A 16,666-nucleotide genomic window follows, 5' to 3' on the forward strand; every position below is an offset into this window, starting at 1 on the left:
ATAAAATATACGCAGCATGCGTTTTTACATTCGGACGCGCTTTTCAAATACTTACTGCAGTGCTGCTGATGGCGTCTTTATTCCTTATAAACCAATATGCTGGGATTAACAACCAATGAAATTGGATGTATTATGACAGCAAGGTGGTCATTACAGACAGCTTTTGTACGTGAACAGAGATCTTTTTTATGGTTTGATTACATGCGATGGGCTGACTGGGCTCGTACAATTTCACTCTTGACAACCAAACAACGCAGCAACAAAGAAATCTAAACAATTCACCGCCAGAGTTTATTACTGCCTTGGGTAGGAAACTGAGTCAAATTATTTGGGAAGGACAGAGCGCCTCTGTTTTGAAACACAGAGCAACATAAAAGTAAACTAGCGTTTGAGTGCGCAATGTAATCACGGCTCACCAGAAAAAGCTCCGAGTGCGTACGTTGAAAGCAATGAAATGTGAAATCGGATATCACTCCGCGGCCTTCAACCGGATTTCGATCAATCCGGGTAAAGTGATGACTCATGAAATAAGCGCAATATCCCGTCTGCCTCAGATCCCCGAGGAGATGGAACATTACTACTGTCCGCTTTCAATTTCATGAAGCACAGTAGCGACATTAAAAAACGGGAGGCAGTTAGTGGTGCCACAGGTGGTTAACAACCACGTAGCTGGTGTATATGAATTGGAAAGGGGAAATTAGCTTGTGACTACTGCTGTGGACATACTGACGGTGACTAAATCTCCTGCCTAATACTTGTCATCACTGTGCTCCACGATTAATGACATGACAGGAGAAAGAGTATGTACAACATAAAAAATTGTGCCAGGAATCGGTGCATCAGAAAGTATTTATTAACAGCTTGAAAAAACATGTGAAACATCAACTGAAGATGCTTTGACAAGGGGTACAAACACCTGTACTGCTCTGTCCAGCCAGTTACTGGTGGGAGACTTTACAGCATTAAACGGATACATTGAATAGAGTATAAAGTGCCCTTTTAAAAAAAAGAATTATACTTCAGATGAGAAAAATAGATTTGCACAATTCTTCTGTCAAAACTAAAACCTTAAAAAGTTAAAGTCAGAAAGTACCTGTAAAAATAATTTTGCGGCCAGTGTGAAATATCATGCACATTTATACTGATTATTTTCACTGAGTCAGCATCTATAGTAGCCATTACTTAATATCAGTAATATTAATATTAATATTACAGCCATTAGCTGTATTAAAAGCCTACCGTGGCAGGAGTTTTGTTAAAGGTAAACAACCTTTCATCTTGCTGTAAAGGTGAACAAAACAAACTTCTGGAAGCTGTGTTATGGCAGATACCCCCAAATTACATATAAATTCATTGAAGGCACCATCCAGTTTTTAGAACCAGGTTTATAGTGTATCAAAGGGAAACACAAAACATTACGTTGGATGAACGGTCCATAATGCAGGAGTTGAAAATGTCACAGTTCATTAGAAATATAAATCTCATTATCATTTTTCACAGCATATAAGTCTAGACATTAAACACAATATAGGTACACTACAAAATAGGAAAGAGAACACTGGCTACTGTAAAAAGTACACATCATTTGGGGCTTTCTCGGATTGTGCTACAGTACATGGATGACACCTTTCAGCAGTGCACAGCCCATGTACATTCTACAAAACGCTGCTGCAGCTCCTACACACAAACCTTACAAGACTATTGTTAAAGAGAACCACAGAACTGGACAGCAAAACACTTTCAGATTTATGAATAGAATAGTGTACCGATGAGACCAATACAATTCATAAATTCATAAAATGATTGTGATGTGTCAATTACAATCATTTTAAATGTGATATATCGAGTGCTATGCAGTATCCATTTCACCAGTGTCTGCAACCCAGAAAACATGCATTCAGGGCCTGGCAGGTAATATCCAATCACAATGCACCAATGAATCATGTGATGACATGATTCTTAGGTGCACAGCCAGACTTAACATATGGAATATGTTAGCCACAGCACTCCTGCCAAATTGACAATTCAATTCAATTAAAGCACCTCTAAAACATACAAGGTAATTTTTAATATACAACACCGATTCCCTTCCTCTAGTCTATGAATAAAATCTCCCTTAAACCTATGGCAGAGTGACCATTATGCTAGCTAGTGAGCTAGTTAGCTATGTGCTTTCATTCTATTCTACTATACTGGTCAACACTTGCCAGCCACAAAACAGACAGTTACTAAACTCACGTTAGAAATGACTAACTGGACTGCTATAATTATGAGGTAAAACACTAAAACACAAACAACCTATTAAAGACTAAATTACATTAGCTATCTAGGTATATGATTGCTAGCTAAAACTAAAAAGAAAATAGCATATTAGCATTACAGCTAATGCAATGATATCTCGCTATTGTAAAGTGATGACTCACTCAAACCAGTCAGCTACATGGAGATAGCTGGTCAGCTACCTTTCAAACAGACCAACAAAAATGAATACTGCGATATTAAAGGTGAAATATTGAGTAAGAAAGATGAGGACCTGAGTATACCTTTTGTTCAGGAACTGGTCACCTGGCTCTGAATAAAGATTGCATTAAATATGGACCCAGTCACCAAACCCTGACCGTGTAGGTTTTCTGTGCTGCAGACCTGGTCACCACTAAAATAGCACCGGCTTAAATATAAATCACAGAACACTTCACAAGCACAAAACACAATCGAAGAGTTACAAACACAGTGAATGCAGAGACATACACGACAGTGTGCAGGTCGTCAAAGAGTGACTGGACGAAATATTTGGAAAACTTCAAAAACCCACCTTTTCACACTACAGTTCAACGTTTTAATTAAAATAATAAATTAAATTTAACCCTCATCTCCCCCTTATCTGCCAGGTCTAGCGGCAGAGAGCTTGATGGTGGCGTTTGCTTACCACGTGACATGAGAAATAAACCCGTAATTCGCTTTGGCGAAAAGCTTCCAATTAATGATTAAACTGTCAGTTATACTTGAGTTTATAAGAAGACATTTTAACAGCTCCGTACTGTGTATCATGATTAAAAGAGATAAAAAAAAGAGGAAAGAAAAGTAATGTTAAAGTAAAAGTTAGCTGCTGGTTTATCTTAAGTGATGACACACCACAAATACTTTCCTCTCTACATTTCACTGACATACAGAAGGCACTTAAGTGTCCCCCCCTCCCCATGAAATAATCCCAGGTAAACTATGATATTTGTAAGAAAAGAAATCAGAAAGCGAGAATTGTGACATGCCATCAAGAGTAAAGTCACAATATAATTGTTTTCTTAATAACTAATGCATTACAGTCCAGTAGATCAGGAGCTTTCAAAAGAATGCCCTGAAACGTGTATCGTATGCCAGCATATATCAGCAAATAGGTTCCTAACCTATGAACTGATGCAGGCAATGATCAGAGCAGGTGAGATTCCTCCATGTTTTTGGCCGGTCTGTCAGAAGTCGTACTCTGCCGCACACTGCTGGAGATACTCTTTGTACAGTTCCCACTGGAGAAGGGACAAAGGGACGGAGAGGAACATCCCACAAATGAAAAACAGAGAGACATCACATTACACGTCATTTGGCTGACGCTTTTATCCAGAGCGACTTGCAGTTGATTTAGACTAAGCAGGAGACAATCCTCCCCTGCAGAAGACTGAGGTGGAACAACCAGAACCGGGTCAAATGCGTAATTAAAATACTGTTAGGTAATGTATCTGAAAGTACTCCCAAAGATTACTGAGAATCTGCACTTAATATTGGTGAAAATAGAGGTTTCTTTTAAACAGGACAGTTATCTGTAAGAGTTTCTCTCGTCTAGATTCTAGAGCATACATAAGCATGACGCAACATATCCAAGGATTTTGTTTCAGATTTTGATCATGAGAGTAAGCCTGAGAATTCAGGGTCTGAAAGGTAGACCACACAGGACCTCCAGGAGATGGCCACCGCGGTTCATTGATGTAGCAGAAACCACAACATCCCTGGCTCTCTGGGACCAGGGTTGTCTATCCATGGCCTACAGGACTACTGAAGTTGATGAGATGATGCTGGTCAACCTTACCTTTCTGGGTTTGACCACATCCTGGATGTAATCGCTGAACTTTGCTAGGTTCCTCTTCTCCTTCTTGGTGAGAGTTTTGTTTCCCCGGCTGAGGTAGAAACAACATCAACCATCAGTTGAAAAACAAAAACAAAAAATGAATTTAAACCTCCAGTACACATGAACGCAAAAAAACCGTACCTTGCAAAATATCTGGCGAGATAAATTAAGAGGTAACAGAAGGCTACAAAGAGGACTGCAAACCAAATTTGGCTGTCTTCCGGTATCCAGTCCCACACAATCACCACCATCGCCTGTCAAGACACAAGAATACGGTTAGGAACCCAGAAACCATACATCTATCATACAGAGCACAACCATGCTCCAAAAGGCACTCATGAAAAGAAGAATGTATCACACAGAGCTCAATGGACAAATGTGCAGCCTGAGGGGCCATTGCAGACATTAAGATCTGGGGATATCTGCCAAAGGAAACAGGCACCAGATGCACTTGAGCTAACAGGGAGAGGAACAGACGAAAGCTTTTGAGGCAACTATTTTAGTCTTATATTGAGACTTCGAATGTTACTTCTTTTACCTTTTTGATAAAAAGAGAGTTTGAATCATTTCACGATTTGCCAGAAAATTTTACTTATTACAAGACTAAAACCCTAGTTAAGTAACTTTTTGCAGTGTAGGTCTGCTAGCCACACAGTAATGACTCCGCTCTGACGAAGGTGTGTGATTCTCTCGGGCACGCACCGCGGAGAGAGAGAATACCCGGGCCAGCCCCTCTCCCACCAGGCCCTCCATCTCCTCCTTGGAGAGGGTGTTCACCAGGAAGCTGAGGATGAGGAGGGCGGGCAGCAGAACGCCCAGCGCGCCGAAGAGGAAGGACCGCAGACGCGTGGTCCTATTGTAGCTCACGTCCACCCTGCCGGGGGAGAGAGTGGCGTGGTTCAGGGGTCGGTTATGCGCATATGTGTGTGTGTGTGTGTGTGTGTGTGTGTGTGTGTGCGCGCGTGTGACTGTGTGTGTGTGTGTGTGTGTGTGTGCGCGCGTGTGTGTGTGACTGTGTGTGTGTGTGTGTGTGTGTGTGTGTCCTTGTAATCTGGAGAATCTGGAGATGCTTTATGTATTCCTGAATAACTTGCGCTGTTCTGGAAAATGATTGATGAATTAATTTGTGTGAAATCCATTACAATGTTGACAGTGATGTTGGGTAGTACATACAAAAATAAAAAATAAAAAATAAAGAAATATATATCTCTGGAGGCCCTTGGCTGATTGCATAGTGCAACTGTAGTCTCAAATAATTTGTGTGTCTGCATGCGCGTGTGTGACAATGACAATGGCAACAAAGCTGAACTGATCTTCTCAGGGTTAGTAGTGACCACCATAATGCAGCAGGCCCCACCCGGCCTACCTGTCCTGGGCCAGCTTGCCGCCGACGCTGGAGCAGATGAGGTCGCAGTCCTTCTCCAGCTGGTCCAGGGTTTTCTGGACGGCCTGGTTGATGGTCTTCTCGATGGTCTGACAGACCACGTCGATCTGGTTCTCGCATCGGCTGGGCTGCTCCGCGGCACAAGAACAACGGCACGCGTCACGCGGCTTCCATGGCAACGGGCGGTGTGATTAATCGTGAGCGTGGTGAGTGCGCGGTGATGTATGACTTCAGCGCGCGAGCTGGCAGGTCAAGCGGTCCGCCACCCGCACAGGTCACGTCTCGCGACCGCTTCCAGGACGAAGAGGAACGCCGCAAAAGTGAAACGCCAGCTCTTTCCTGGACGAAATCCATTATGTGCCCTCGCCGTGTACGTCAATAACGCTAACAAGTTTTTCCTCAGCACTGAGTGGCAGCCGACTTTTTTTTTTTTTTCCTTTCAGGAAAAGAAAACCGCATTGATTTATTATGAGGTCTATTTCACTCCCATTCTCAAGTACGAACAAGGCACGACGGCTTCAAAGCTGCAAAGATCCACCTCTACGTGTACGAGTTGTGCGTTTCTTACATTTATTACACCGAACGTCGGGTACAGTTTGTTTTCCGTTAGCACCATCGACCCGGTCGTTATCGAAAAAGACGACACGTTCTCGATAACCTACCCGGTCAGATAAAGAGCAGAACGAGTGAGCGAACCCCCACAGCAGGACGCGGGCGCGCAGTCACGTCGTCGGAAAGCGAGGAGGCGAGCCGCCTCGGGCGTCGGCTGTGGGGATTTTCCGCGGCGCTGGAGAGGGAGAGATTTACGGCGGAGGCTGTAACGCCGAGTCTCTCCGTTCGCTGGGAACGGGCCCGACGCTCGCTCGGGGAAAATGAAGCGGCCCCGGGAGACCTGTAAATCCAGCCAGCGCCTCGGCGCTCCGCAGACCATCCATCACGGGATGAGGGTGCGATTGCTTCGGTCTGGGCACGCGCGGGCTCCGGGCGGCTGAAGCACGGTGTACGGCGCACATCCGGTGTGCCCAAGTCCGCGAAACGACAACCATTTACAAGACGTTACGCGCCGGAAAGAAATAACTATCGGTTTGTTCATTCCCGACCATTAAAAGTCATAGTGACAGAAATAGATTTTTTTTTTTACTTTGACGTGATCTGCCCTGTTGAGGTAGTTTTACATGTTTACACTAACAATACATTAGTGTACAGTATGTGCTCATATTAAACCGTGGTTGGCGCTCTCTCTCAGACTGCCCTCGCTCCTCTTCCCGAAAGCCCTTCACCAGAACCCCCCCAGCCTGAGGATATCACTCTCCCGTGAAAGAGGAGCAAGAATTTGACCTGCCCATAATCACAGGTAACAAATCTCCTGAGTCCAGGGAAGGGATTTTTAACGAGAGCAGGGTTTCACGCCTCACTCACGCTTGCAGGTAGCGGGCCGCACCGTTAAGTCATGAGGCTCAATGGAGCGGACAGCCCTGCCAGGTTGGGCAGAAAATCCCCGCTAGGCAAAGAGGCCGGTATAGTACAGCTGTCATCCCGCTAGCCGACCGGGGCGCCATGGAGACGACAGCAGGCTGTAAGTGCTGCATTGCGTGCAGAGAGGCCGGGGGGGGGGGGGGATTCTGAAATGGCCCGGGTGCTGAATGCTGAATGCCCAATATACAGACCGATGAGCCAAAACATTATGAAGCCTTGATTATCTCGTAACGATGGCGCATGTCAAGGTCTGGGATATATTAAGAGAGTAAAGCGAACAGTCGGTTCTCGTAGTCGGCGTGTTGGATGCGGGAGGAATGGGCAGGCGTAAAAAGGCCTAAGCGACTTTGATAAGGGCCAAATCGTTATGGCCAGTGGACGGGATCAAAGCATCTCTGAAACGGCATGGCCTTCGGGGTGCGCCCAGTCAGCAGTGCTGATGGAGGGATAAACCACGAACTGGCAACCAGGGTGCTGGCCGCCCCAGGCTCATCAAAGCGCAAGGGCAACGGAGGCGATCCCGTGTGGTCCAAACCAACAGAAGGGCTACTGTGGCACAAGTCACAGAACATTTTAATGATGGTCACTGGAGGACTGTATCACCCCTGTACACCATCGAAATAATGTTTTGGCTCATCAGTATATGTACAATACCTACCGAATATCCCACACACACACACACACACACACACACACACACACACAGACACAGACACAGACACAGACACAGACACACACATAAATCTCACCTTTTGTGGGTTTGGGATGTATATGGTGGGCATCTCAAAGCCACATTTGTTCAGGCCCGGTCTCCGACACAATTCTTGAACGATCTGCATCATCACTCTCTGTTGAGCGGAAGACAACAACAATTTTAAAAACCATCACCCAGTTAAGCAGGAGCCTTTTCACTGTGCGTAAAGGCGCAGCATCTGATCTACTGCCTGAAGCCAATTTGTCAGAATTAGCAAGCAAACACAGGAGAGTGTCAACTCAACTGCTGTTGAATGTAAAGGCAGAGTAACTGGCTCTGGGACGGGGGCGGGGCCTGGTGACGGGGGCGGGGCCTGAGGAGGGGACGGGGCTTTGCCGTACCTGCCTGTCAGTCTCCCGGCCGGCTTCGTCGGCTTTGCTGAGGAAGAAGAAGATCTTGTCTCCGCACCTCTCGCTCAGACTCTCCACGATGTTGAGCGTGCGCTTGCACAGGGCCTGGCCCATCGGGTCGAAGAACACGAAGACCAGGTCGGCTTGCTCGCCTGCACGCCAAGCGCAGGTCATTTCACACGTCAGCGCCCCTTCATTTAGGGCAGTCAGCCCCTCCATTTGCAGTTTTACACATTATTCAGACCGGAGAAACGGAGACAGAGAGTTACAGATAGAGAAGGGATCGCAGGGGTTGTGTGGGGTTTAGATGGCTACCTTTTGGACTGTACAATGGCCCCTGCTTCACACTAGCATTAATACACATTATCACTCATAAACCATCCTTTCTATTGGCACATACTTTTAATCTTTACAGAAATAATAGTGTAGTTTGAAAACCTCAGAAACACACACAACACACCTTTATATTTTACATATTACTGCTATCATTACGGTTGAAAAGTTGAGGCACACTCACTCATCCCAATTAGTGGATGTGCTCCTAAATTATTTTAGCACACATCAATTTTCAGAAGCAAACGCTCCTAAAATGGGAGCACTGTAGAGCCCTGCAGATAAGCTGGTGGATTGCATAGACATTGAGCGCCTGGGGAAAATGTTAACTGTAGCCAATGTACCAGAGATGAAATGCTGCAGATGTTGACCGGCTCATAAAGCTCCCTTTTATTGGTAGTGCTGCATTCTAAATTCAAACCGAATTTCTTCTAGAACAGGGGCAGGCAAATGGAGGCGAGTTTTCTGCACTGACCCAAATGGCTAATTGACTAGATTAGTAAAATGCTTAAAATAGGGGGGGGGGGGTCACAGTAATTGTCTGTGATTCTTGAGCATACGCTGTGACCACTAACAAAGACTACGCTGTGTGATACCCATCTCATCGGCTGATGAAAAAAGATTATTTCCCAAGAGGAGCCATGTATTCTTTGATTTAAAAAAAAAACCTCCTCCCGTGCATATTAGCATTCGCTACAGGTAGCGCTGTGTCAACACAGCATCCCCGCCGAAGCCGTCGATATCTCCCCCCCCCCCCGCAACAGCGGCTTCCTGTCGGCTTCCACCGCTTTCTAATCTCAGACTACGCAGCACAGGAAGTGACTCGGCATTCCCTCGCCAGCTGATCAGGTTAAATTACTCACAGCGCAAGTGCACAGGAAACCCAGCAATCACGCAGTCAGTGTGTACGCGGACCGCTACGGCCTGAGTAACGCCGAATATCAGTGTCATCTCGACGAGGCCGAATGCTCTGGAACGATACCAAGAGTCTGGCTGCTCTGACAATCTGAGAATCGACGCACAAACGCGGTTACGAACAGGTTTAGGGACGTATCGAACCTTACCGAACCACGTGATGGCACTGTTGACGTCGAAGGGGTAGACCATGTCGCCGTCCACCAGTCCCGGGGTGTCCACAAACGTCACCAGGCTAAATTTCTTCTGCTTGGAGGTAGAGATTTCCGCGGAGACGTAGTCGGTGACACCTAGGAAAATACATAAACTGCGGGCGTACATAAGGCTGCTTGGCCCGGGCCGCGTGTCGTGTGTCGTGACGTGTCAAGTCCGACGGCGTCAACGTTCATTAAATTAGTTTCCCAAACGTTGCCGCAGTGCGGTCAATCGTTGGGAGCCGGAAGCCACCAGAAATCAATCCCCGATTTCCATACCTGCCGCGGTCTGGATGAATTACGGCCTGAACGGCGCCTCGGTAGGGCAGCCCTGAACTCACAGGTGCCTGGATTCCCCCCCCCCCAACAGGACGAGCGCCCACACGCCCTGGCCAAGACTCACCAGGAACTGGTCCATCCGCCACCCACGGAACGCCAAGAGTTTGGTTGTCATGGTTACCCACAACAGCTCTTCAACTGGCAGCTTTACAGAAGGGAGGGAGACATAAAGCTAGCCAGGGAAGAACGACTGTGAAGTAACTCTCCATCATACAGTGCGACCCTTACCAAGACTACACTGCGTGACAACCATCTCATCGGCTGGTTAAAAAAGAAAAAGAGGAGCCACATATCCACTCACGGCGTGCGCACATCACATTGATCGAGACCCTCCTCTTCGCTCCTCCCGCGCATTAGCATTCGCTACAGGTAGCGCTGTGTCAACATGGCCGCCCTGCTAAAGCCATCAATATCCCCCCCCTCCTCTGCAACAGGAGCCTCTGTTAGGCTTCCGCTGGCGGTCCCAGAACCCACGGGGCGGAGGAGGAGGACGAGGCTTGGCCTTTCCCCGCCAGCAAGGTCGGCTTACCGAGTGTAATATCCTCCCCGGCGTCGCGGTGGAGATTTACGGCCTCTGCCCATCTACAAGGCATTAATGCGTTTGGCTGTCAGTCTGAAGCGGTTAATGTCCTGCCGCTCCTCCGATTCACAGAGGAGGAAACTCGCACGAACAGCTACGAGGGTAGTAGGGGGAGGCAGGCTTAGCGCCGCGGACCCAGAAAGACGGCACGCGCGGCTTACACGCCAAATACGGAAAGTCTGACACGGTCCAACGGTACGGATTAATCACGGGCCGTGCCCTCTGAGGAGTAATGCGGCTTCGTAATCGCCGACGGCCGAAGAATAATCCCCTGGAAAGTTGGAGAGGCGAGGAGTGATGCGCTGCTCCTGTTGGCACCAGGCCCTCCAGACGGGCGCAGACATGCAAGGTGTGTCCGGTGAATGGGGGGGGGGGCGGGCAGCGGCTATGCCTCGCTACAGATAGATGCACCACGCTCAGATTTACGGCACCACACAGACAAGACGAAAAAAACCCGCCTCTTTTCCACAAACGCCGCCAAGAATATGCCGAATGTGTGCTAGAGGATTCTGGAACACTTGGACCTGGGCGCCCTTGGGTTTTTCCCGATGATCCTTCGAGCGACGCAAGCCGACTCACCCGGCGTCCCTCCGGGAGAAAAGTCCTGCTAACGCACGCCTCCGCCCGGAGTGATGGCTGAACGACGGGCCGAAATAACCTGGCCTTTCCCCGGACGAAAGACACGCAGTGACTCACTAAAACAGAGGTGCAGGCGCTGCAACAAGTCATTCAATTATTCTACATTCTGTGTGACGGCTTATCACCTCAACCCTTAAGAACTAAATCCCACCCCAGTCCCACACAATGCCCCTGTAAGAACGCGGCGGGCCTTCACGAACCCTTTGTGAAATATGCGACATAATCCGAACCACGTCAAACAAAGATCGCTCCCTGTGACTCAACCGTACTGCGATCAATGGGAGCTACCCTCCCCAACGGAACATCTACCACACCGTCTCCGGTCCTTACAGAATCTGCTTCGTCAAGTGAATAATTCTGCCGCAAATCTCTACGTCACAAACGCCCCCCCACCGGGGTCTGAGGGCGGGGGGGGAGTGGGGGGGGCTCACATGAAAGGTGAATTATCTCACCCAGTCACAGGATGACATTTAAATATTTCAGTCCTCTGCCATGGACGAATTCTGCCATTCTACCTTCCTCAGTCCTGTCAGAGCCAGGCGTGAATGCGTCACAGAAAAAGAGCCCACGGAATCGTTACATATGCGTGCGTATTCGCAGACGCAAAAACCCGTACACCTGGCACAAAATTCATTACATGTGTGTGTGTGTGTGTGTGGGGGACCTGCTGTTACTGGCCCTACAATGAAATAACCCTGATATATTCAGCTCCCAATGAGTCAGAGACGAGCATTAGTCACTGGGCTCAGCCATCTCAGCTCCAACATAAATCAGATGGGCGAAGAGAATAAAGAAACGCCACAGCCCATTCAACACACGCGGCGCGCTCGCAACACGCCTCACACCGCACACCGTAAAGAGCGCGTACATCGCAAAGATGCGGTGCGCATTTACATTCTCCAACCAAGACTATCGGGTCACACCAAATCATCTTAACCCGTCTGATACGGACGGTATCTGTAATTAAGTGCAAACAGCTTTTCGAAATACAAACTGTGTACCGAACAAATAGCACAGAACAGCGTCAAGTAGCTACCAATAAAACAATTGAACACTGAAAATAATGCAAAGTCATTTGTCAAACACCAATTTACACATTTTAAAAGTATGTACGTAAAACACAGACAGAGCCCATAGTCTCAATGTACACAGCAGAAATAAGCTTGCACGGTCATGCTGAAAGCGCCTCCATCTGTTGCTGAACATTTTCAGAGTGAGGAGGAGAGAGAGACAGGCTGACACGGATGATAAAAGAACTGAGTGATGTGGCGATGCCGGCTCGCTCCTACCTTTAAACTCCAGAAGAGGACGGAAATGTGGGTACAGGTGAAGCGTTGCATTGCCCTGGACAGACAGAGACAGACAGAGACAGACACAGAGAGGGAGAGAGAGAGATAGGGAGAGATCGTAAAGACAGACAGACAGAGAGATGGAAGGGAGGAGAAATAAAAAAAGGAGGAGTTGAGAGAGAGGAAGCAGGCCGAGCCGCCCCTCCTCTCCTCTCCTCTCCTCTCCTCAGCCCGGCTCGATGGCGCCGCTCAGTCCAGCCCGGTCCCGTCACGTCGAGCGGCGCTCCGTGCTGCAGAGTGCCTGCTGAAGCCCTGCCCGCACACGGCGGCTAATCTCCCCGCCGCGCAGCCCTGCTGTAATTTCATTACTCATCGTCCTCCCCTGCGCCGGAGCCCGGCTGCCTCCCGGCTGGGGTCTGCTGCAGACACACAGCGGCCAACGCCTCACACGCTGCTATAAAGCTCCCCTGCGTGATGCAAGCTTAGCAACAGCCAGTCACAGACGCCACCATTAGAATAGTTGGGCCGTATTGCTTCTACAAGCAATAAAAAGTGGAGTTGGCAGAGTCCGGCTGCCACTCAGAGGGGAAGACGGTTTTGAGGGACTTATCTTATATCTGCGCCGTTGCTTTTCACTTCTGTACTTATATTTTATTTGCTGCTAAGGCACTGACCCCGGTTTGTCGTGGTTTCACTGATTAAAACAGCGCAGTTATAATAATTATCTAAAGGAGTGACATCACCAACAATGCAATAATCTTAACAAGGACTATTATCATACATGACACAATATTATCTTGCGTCTACTAGTGACGTATACATCTAATACAGTGCTGAAAAAAGTTCAGTTCCATAACTGTGAAAGCATGAATGGACAGAGATTCCACTAAAGTTTGTTATTGACCAAATACAATTTTGAAACATTCATTATCATAAGAGCAAATCACTGATGAAAACGAGCCCTTACGGTTAATGATTCCCTCTTTCTCCCGCTGGTGATGAAGGTAAAGCCCTGTGTTTCGATGGCCACTCCGGTCTTCTGGATGTGCTCTTCCACATACCTGAAACGAAGCATCACCGCCAGAAACAACAGCTACATTTCAGATTTAAACCATCACAACTGGCTCTATGTGTGAAACATTCATAGCCACTCGCACCCTGGTTTTCAGTGAGGAAATCCAGGGGAACGCACACGGATTTATTTTGAGTGCTTTCTTCTGGACACTGCGATCCTCAGTCCTAGTCACTTACCAACCCAGCTTTCATCACAGGGTCATTTTCTTGTTTCTCCAGAGTCAATTAGTGGGAAATCTTCTTAGCAAAATTGCTCTCAAATTTCATGACTTCAATCTTAAAGTGCTTGAAATTAATTGCAACAAGAGACCAAGTCATCTTTGAGCCCTTATGGAAGCTGAATGTATTGGAAATGTATTGAAATAAAACACATTCAAGACTGTGTTCAATCAAGACAATTATATTGGAATAGTCCTATCATATATGAATGAACAAGCAAATAGAAAAACCCCACTATGATATAAAGAAGAAGAAACATTGAAGACCTTGTTTCTGATGTTATTAACAAGAGAATTTACATAAATTCCCTCCTCAGTCCTCCGACTCCCTTGGTCAGAGATACTTTGCCTCACTTTAATAATTGTATGCAGTTGGAAAAGGTAAGTTTAGAACTCCTTATTACGGCATAATTATCTATTCTCAACTTTATAATGGGGGCAAATATAAAAATTGTTTTGTTAAATCACTGAAGGCTATTATTCTTTAAAAAGTCTACATATTTGCACTGAGTCGTGTCTTGGACAAACAGTGAGGGATGTATGCTGCTTGAAGACTTCCCTGCTGTGTTGGGAGGTGAGTGGGAAGGGGGGGGGGGGATTACCAGTTAATGAAGGAGCTCTTTCCCGCAGAGTGGTTCCCCATTATCATCACGATGATTTTCTTCCGGGGAGGAAGGAGCCTGAGGCCGAGGCTGCCGGCTATCTTCACCAGCCCTGAAAAAAGAGAGAGAGAGAGACAGAGAGTGACATGAACATGTATTACGCAGATTTATTTTATGGTTATTGTTTTTTTTTTTTCATATTCCCATGTTCCCTTTTCTCAGCTAACAAGCTTTGCATATAGAAATATACAAATTTGTCATGCCAATAAGGCATATTATACTGGAGAGAGAGAGAGAGAGAGAGAGAGAGAGAGAGAGAGAGAGAGAGATAACTGTACAGTGAGATGCCATTATCACATTTATTTGTATCTCATGGGGCAAGTGATTCCACTCAAGTTGTTTTCAACCGCTTCCCCAGGTAAATCCTCCACTGACGGGCCACCGATAAGAACCTTCAGTGTCATTGTGAAGAAATAATAATCACCTGACACCCATCTGGGAAGTGAAAACAGCAGCAATAAATTCCTTTCTAGTTGTAGCGTTGTGTGTGAATATCAGTGTGCAGCCAGACTGTCATCGTCTTCAACGGCCGAGCTGTCACAGACTTCTTCACTCTGTGACTTCATGCAGGCGAAATTAAACTAAAAACTAAAAAAACATTTACAGTAGGCCAATCTCAAATTATCTGGAGATTAGGTTGTCCCTTGCAAGTTGCCAACTACCAGCCAAGTGTGCCAGTCCAATTTCACAGCATGAGTGTTTCCGCCCAGCCTACAACTACAATATCTCATTAAGGGTCTATACATAGCGTGTAGACACCCAGGACACCCAGCAGAGGCCTTAAAAGGCTTTAGGCGAATTTGGATTCAACTGAAGTACAGGTGATCCAATGAACTACAAATAACGAAGTAATCTGGTTCAATGCCACGTTCTTTCAAAACCCCTTGGTCCATTTCAGTGTTCAATCCACTAACCAGACCAAAAGTGATTGCATTTTTATGTTTTATGCCACCACGAGGCTACTTAAGATACAGTGTATCTAGAAGCAGAACTTGCAAGCCTCGTGTATTTGAAATTACCCTAATTCTACTGTTATTTGCAAAGAGAAAGTCATATTTTCCACCGAAGTTAATGGTAATTAACATCATTTCAATCCGTCCAGAAAAGCCATTTCACAGTTTGTATGTTTATAGTGGGAAGGGAGGGAAGTGTCTTAAAATGTAGGCGAATTATGTACAGAACATGATTTGGGACAATACTAAGACAACTGAGTCATGTTCAACAGGCCCAACAAGTTCCATAGTGGGGGAAAAACGTTTCGATTCGTAAATGTAGGCCTATTAACCGTTAGTTAATAAACAAAACTTGACATCATTTATATAACAATCTGGTATTGGCTGGAGACCCATTGCATAACGCAAGTTCCCTTCATTGTGAATGAAATATTATGAATGAATGTTGTTACATTTAATTCGCGAATTGGTCCTCGCTTTCAAGCATGATTTGGCATGGCGTTTTTCTAACGTTATTGGCGAAAAGTCAACTCAACAACATGAGAAAGTTTTGCATGTTTGCTAACGAGCTACGAGTATAAAGCTAATGTTTAACACAAATTTAGACGTTAAACGTCTATCCATCAACAAAAACTGCATTCACTTCAAAAGGATTTAGTTAACGTTAGAGCTAGCTAGCTAGCTAATAGATAGATAGATTTCATACAACACGGCTGCTCGTTGGACGTTAAAGTAAATGTTACAGTATAAAATGTAGCTAGCAAATTTAGTTAGCAAGAGTACCCAAGACAAGTACATGGCGCGGATAATGTAGCAAATTGCAGATTGGCAATCCAGTTCGCAAATCTATAATCGGCAATGCTTTTAATCTCACACGCAACAGCCAACAACCCAGACATATTATAAATTATATGGCGAGGTAGTTAGCATGCTAACAGGGACTCTAGCTTCAAACTTTCCTGACGTGAGACAGAAAATTGCGGGCGACAACTAGGGAGGAGGCTGCCTTCAGTAACGTTGGTTAGCGATATCACCTTTCATTGCCAGAGCATGTAACGTCAGCTACTGCAGCTAATAACAGTTTATTTTTCGAGCGTCCAAAATATCCCCCACACTATTTTTAAGTTACCGTTGTCGCTGTCGATATATAGATTGTGGCATTCTCTCAATATTCGCTCGCTTGGTGTGGTGATAGCCGAATCCAAAGGGTTTGCCACCGACCTGGGCTTCCTACTGCCAGACATTATGAAAATAACTAGCAGTAGCTACTAGGTAGCCTAACCTTAAAGAAGAACCACATACACACACATAAGCTGCGGGGGACTGGTTACAATGTTACACCAAACAACCGATTTTACTTTGAGCCAGAGCGCCTCTTATCGGCAGAATATT

At 46.3% G+C, this 16,666-nt stretch overlaps 1 protein-coding gene across 1 annotated transcript; it reads right to left on the reverse strand.

Annotated features, from left to right (window-relative positions):
- Positions 1–831: 831 nt before the first annotated feature.
- si:dkey-98f17.5 (uncharacterized protein LOC569123 homolog) lies at positions 832–16,534 on the reverse strand. Its single transcript, XM_061261542.1, has 12 exons — positions 16,404–16,534; positions 14,262–14,373; positions 13,335–13,428; positions 12,368–12,422; positions 9,476–9,616; positions 8,070–8,230; positions 7,724–7,822; positions 5,481–5,626; positions 4,817–4,988; positions 4,256–4,368; positions 4,076–4,163; positions 832–3,518 (listed from the first exon to the last, which is right to left on the reverse strand). The coding sequence occupies exons 1-12, from the start codon at positions 16,516–16,518 to the stop codon at positions 3,465–3,467; spliced, it is 1,350 nt and encodes a 449-aa protein (XP_061117526.1). The 5' UTR covers positions 16,519–16,534; the 3' UTR covers positions 832–3,464.
- Between the last annotated feature and the right edge of the window lie 132 nt (positions 16,535–16,666).

Source organism: Conger conger, chromosome 11, assembly GCF_963514075.1.
Source record: "Conger conger chromosome 11, fConCon1.1, whole genome shotgun sequence".
In the NCBI taxonomy this organism is placed as follows: domain Eukaryota; kingdom Metazoa; phylum Chordata; class Actinopteri; order Anguilliformes; family Congridae; genus Conger; species Conger conger.

Excerpts from the sequence above, each read along its gene's own strand:
- si:dkey-98f17.5 (XM_061261542.1), bottom strand. The coding sequence starts at position 16,518 with ATGTCTGGCAGTAGGAAGCCCAGGTCGGTGGCAAACCCTTTGGATTCG. Across the intron at positions 13,429-14,261 it reads AAGAGCTCCTTCATTAACTG|GTATGTGGAAGAGCACATCC; the intron begins GTAATCCCCCCC and ends GCTTCGTTTCAG. Across the intron at positions 4,164-4,255 it reads CTCGCCAGATATTTTGCAAG|CCGGGGAAACAAAACTCTCA; the intron begins GTACGGTTTTTT and ends TTTCTACCTCAG.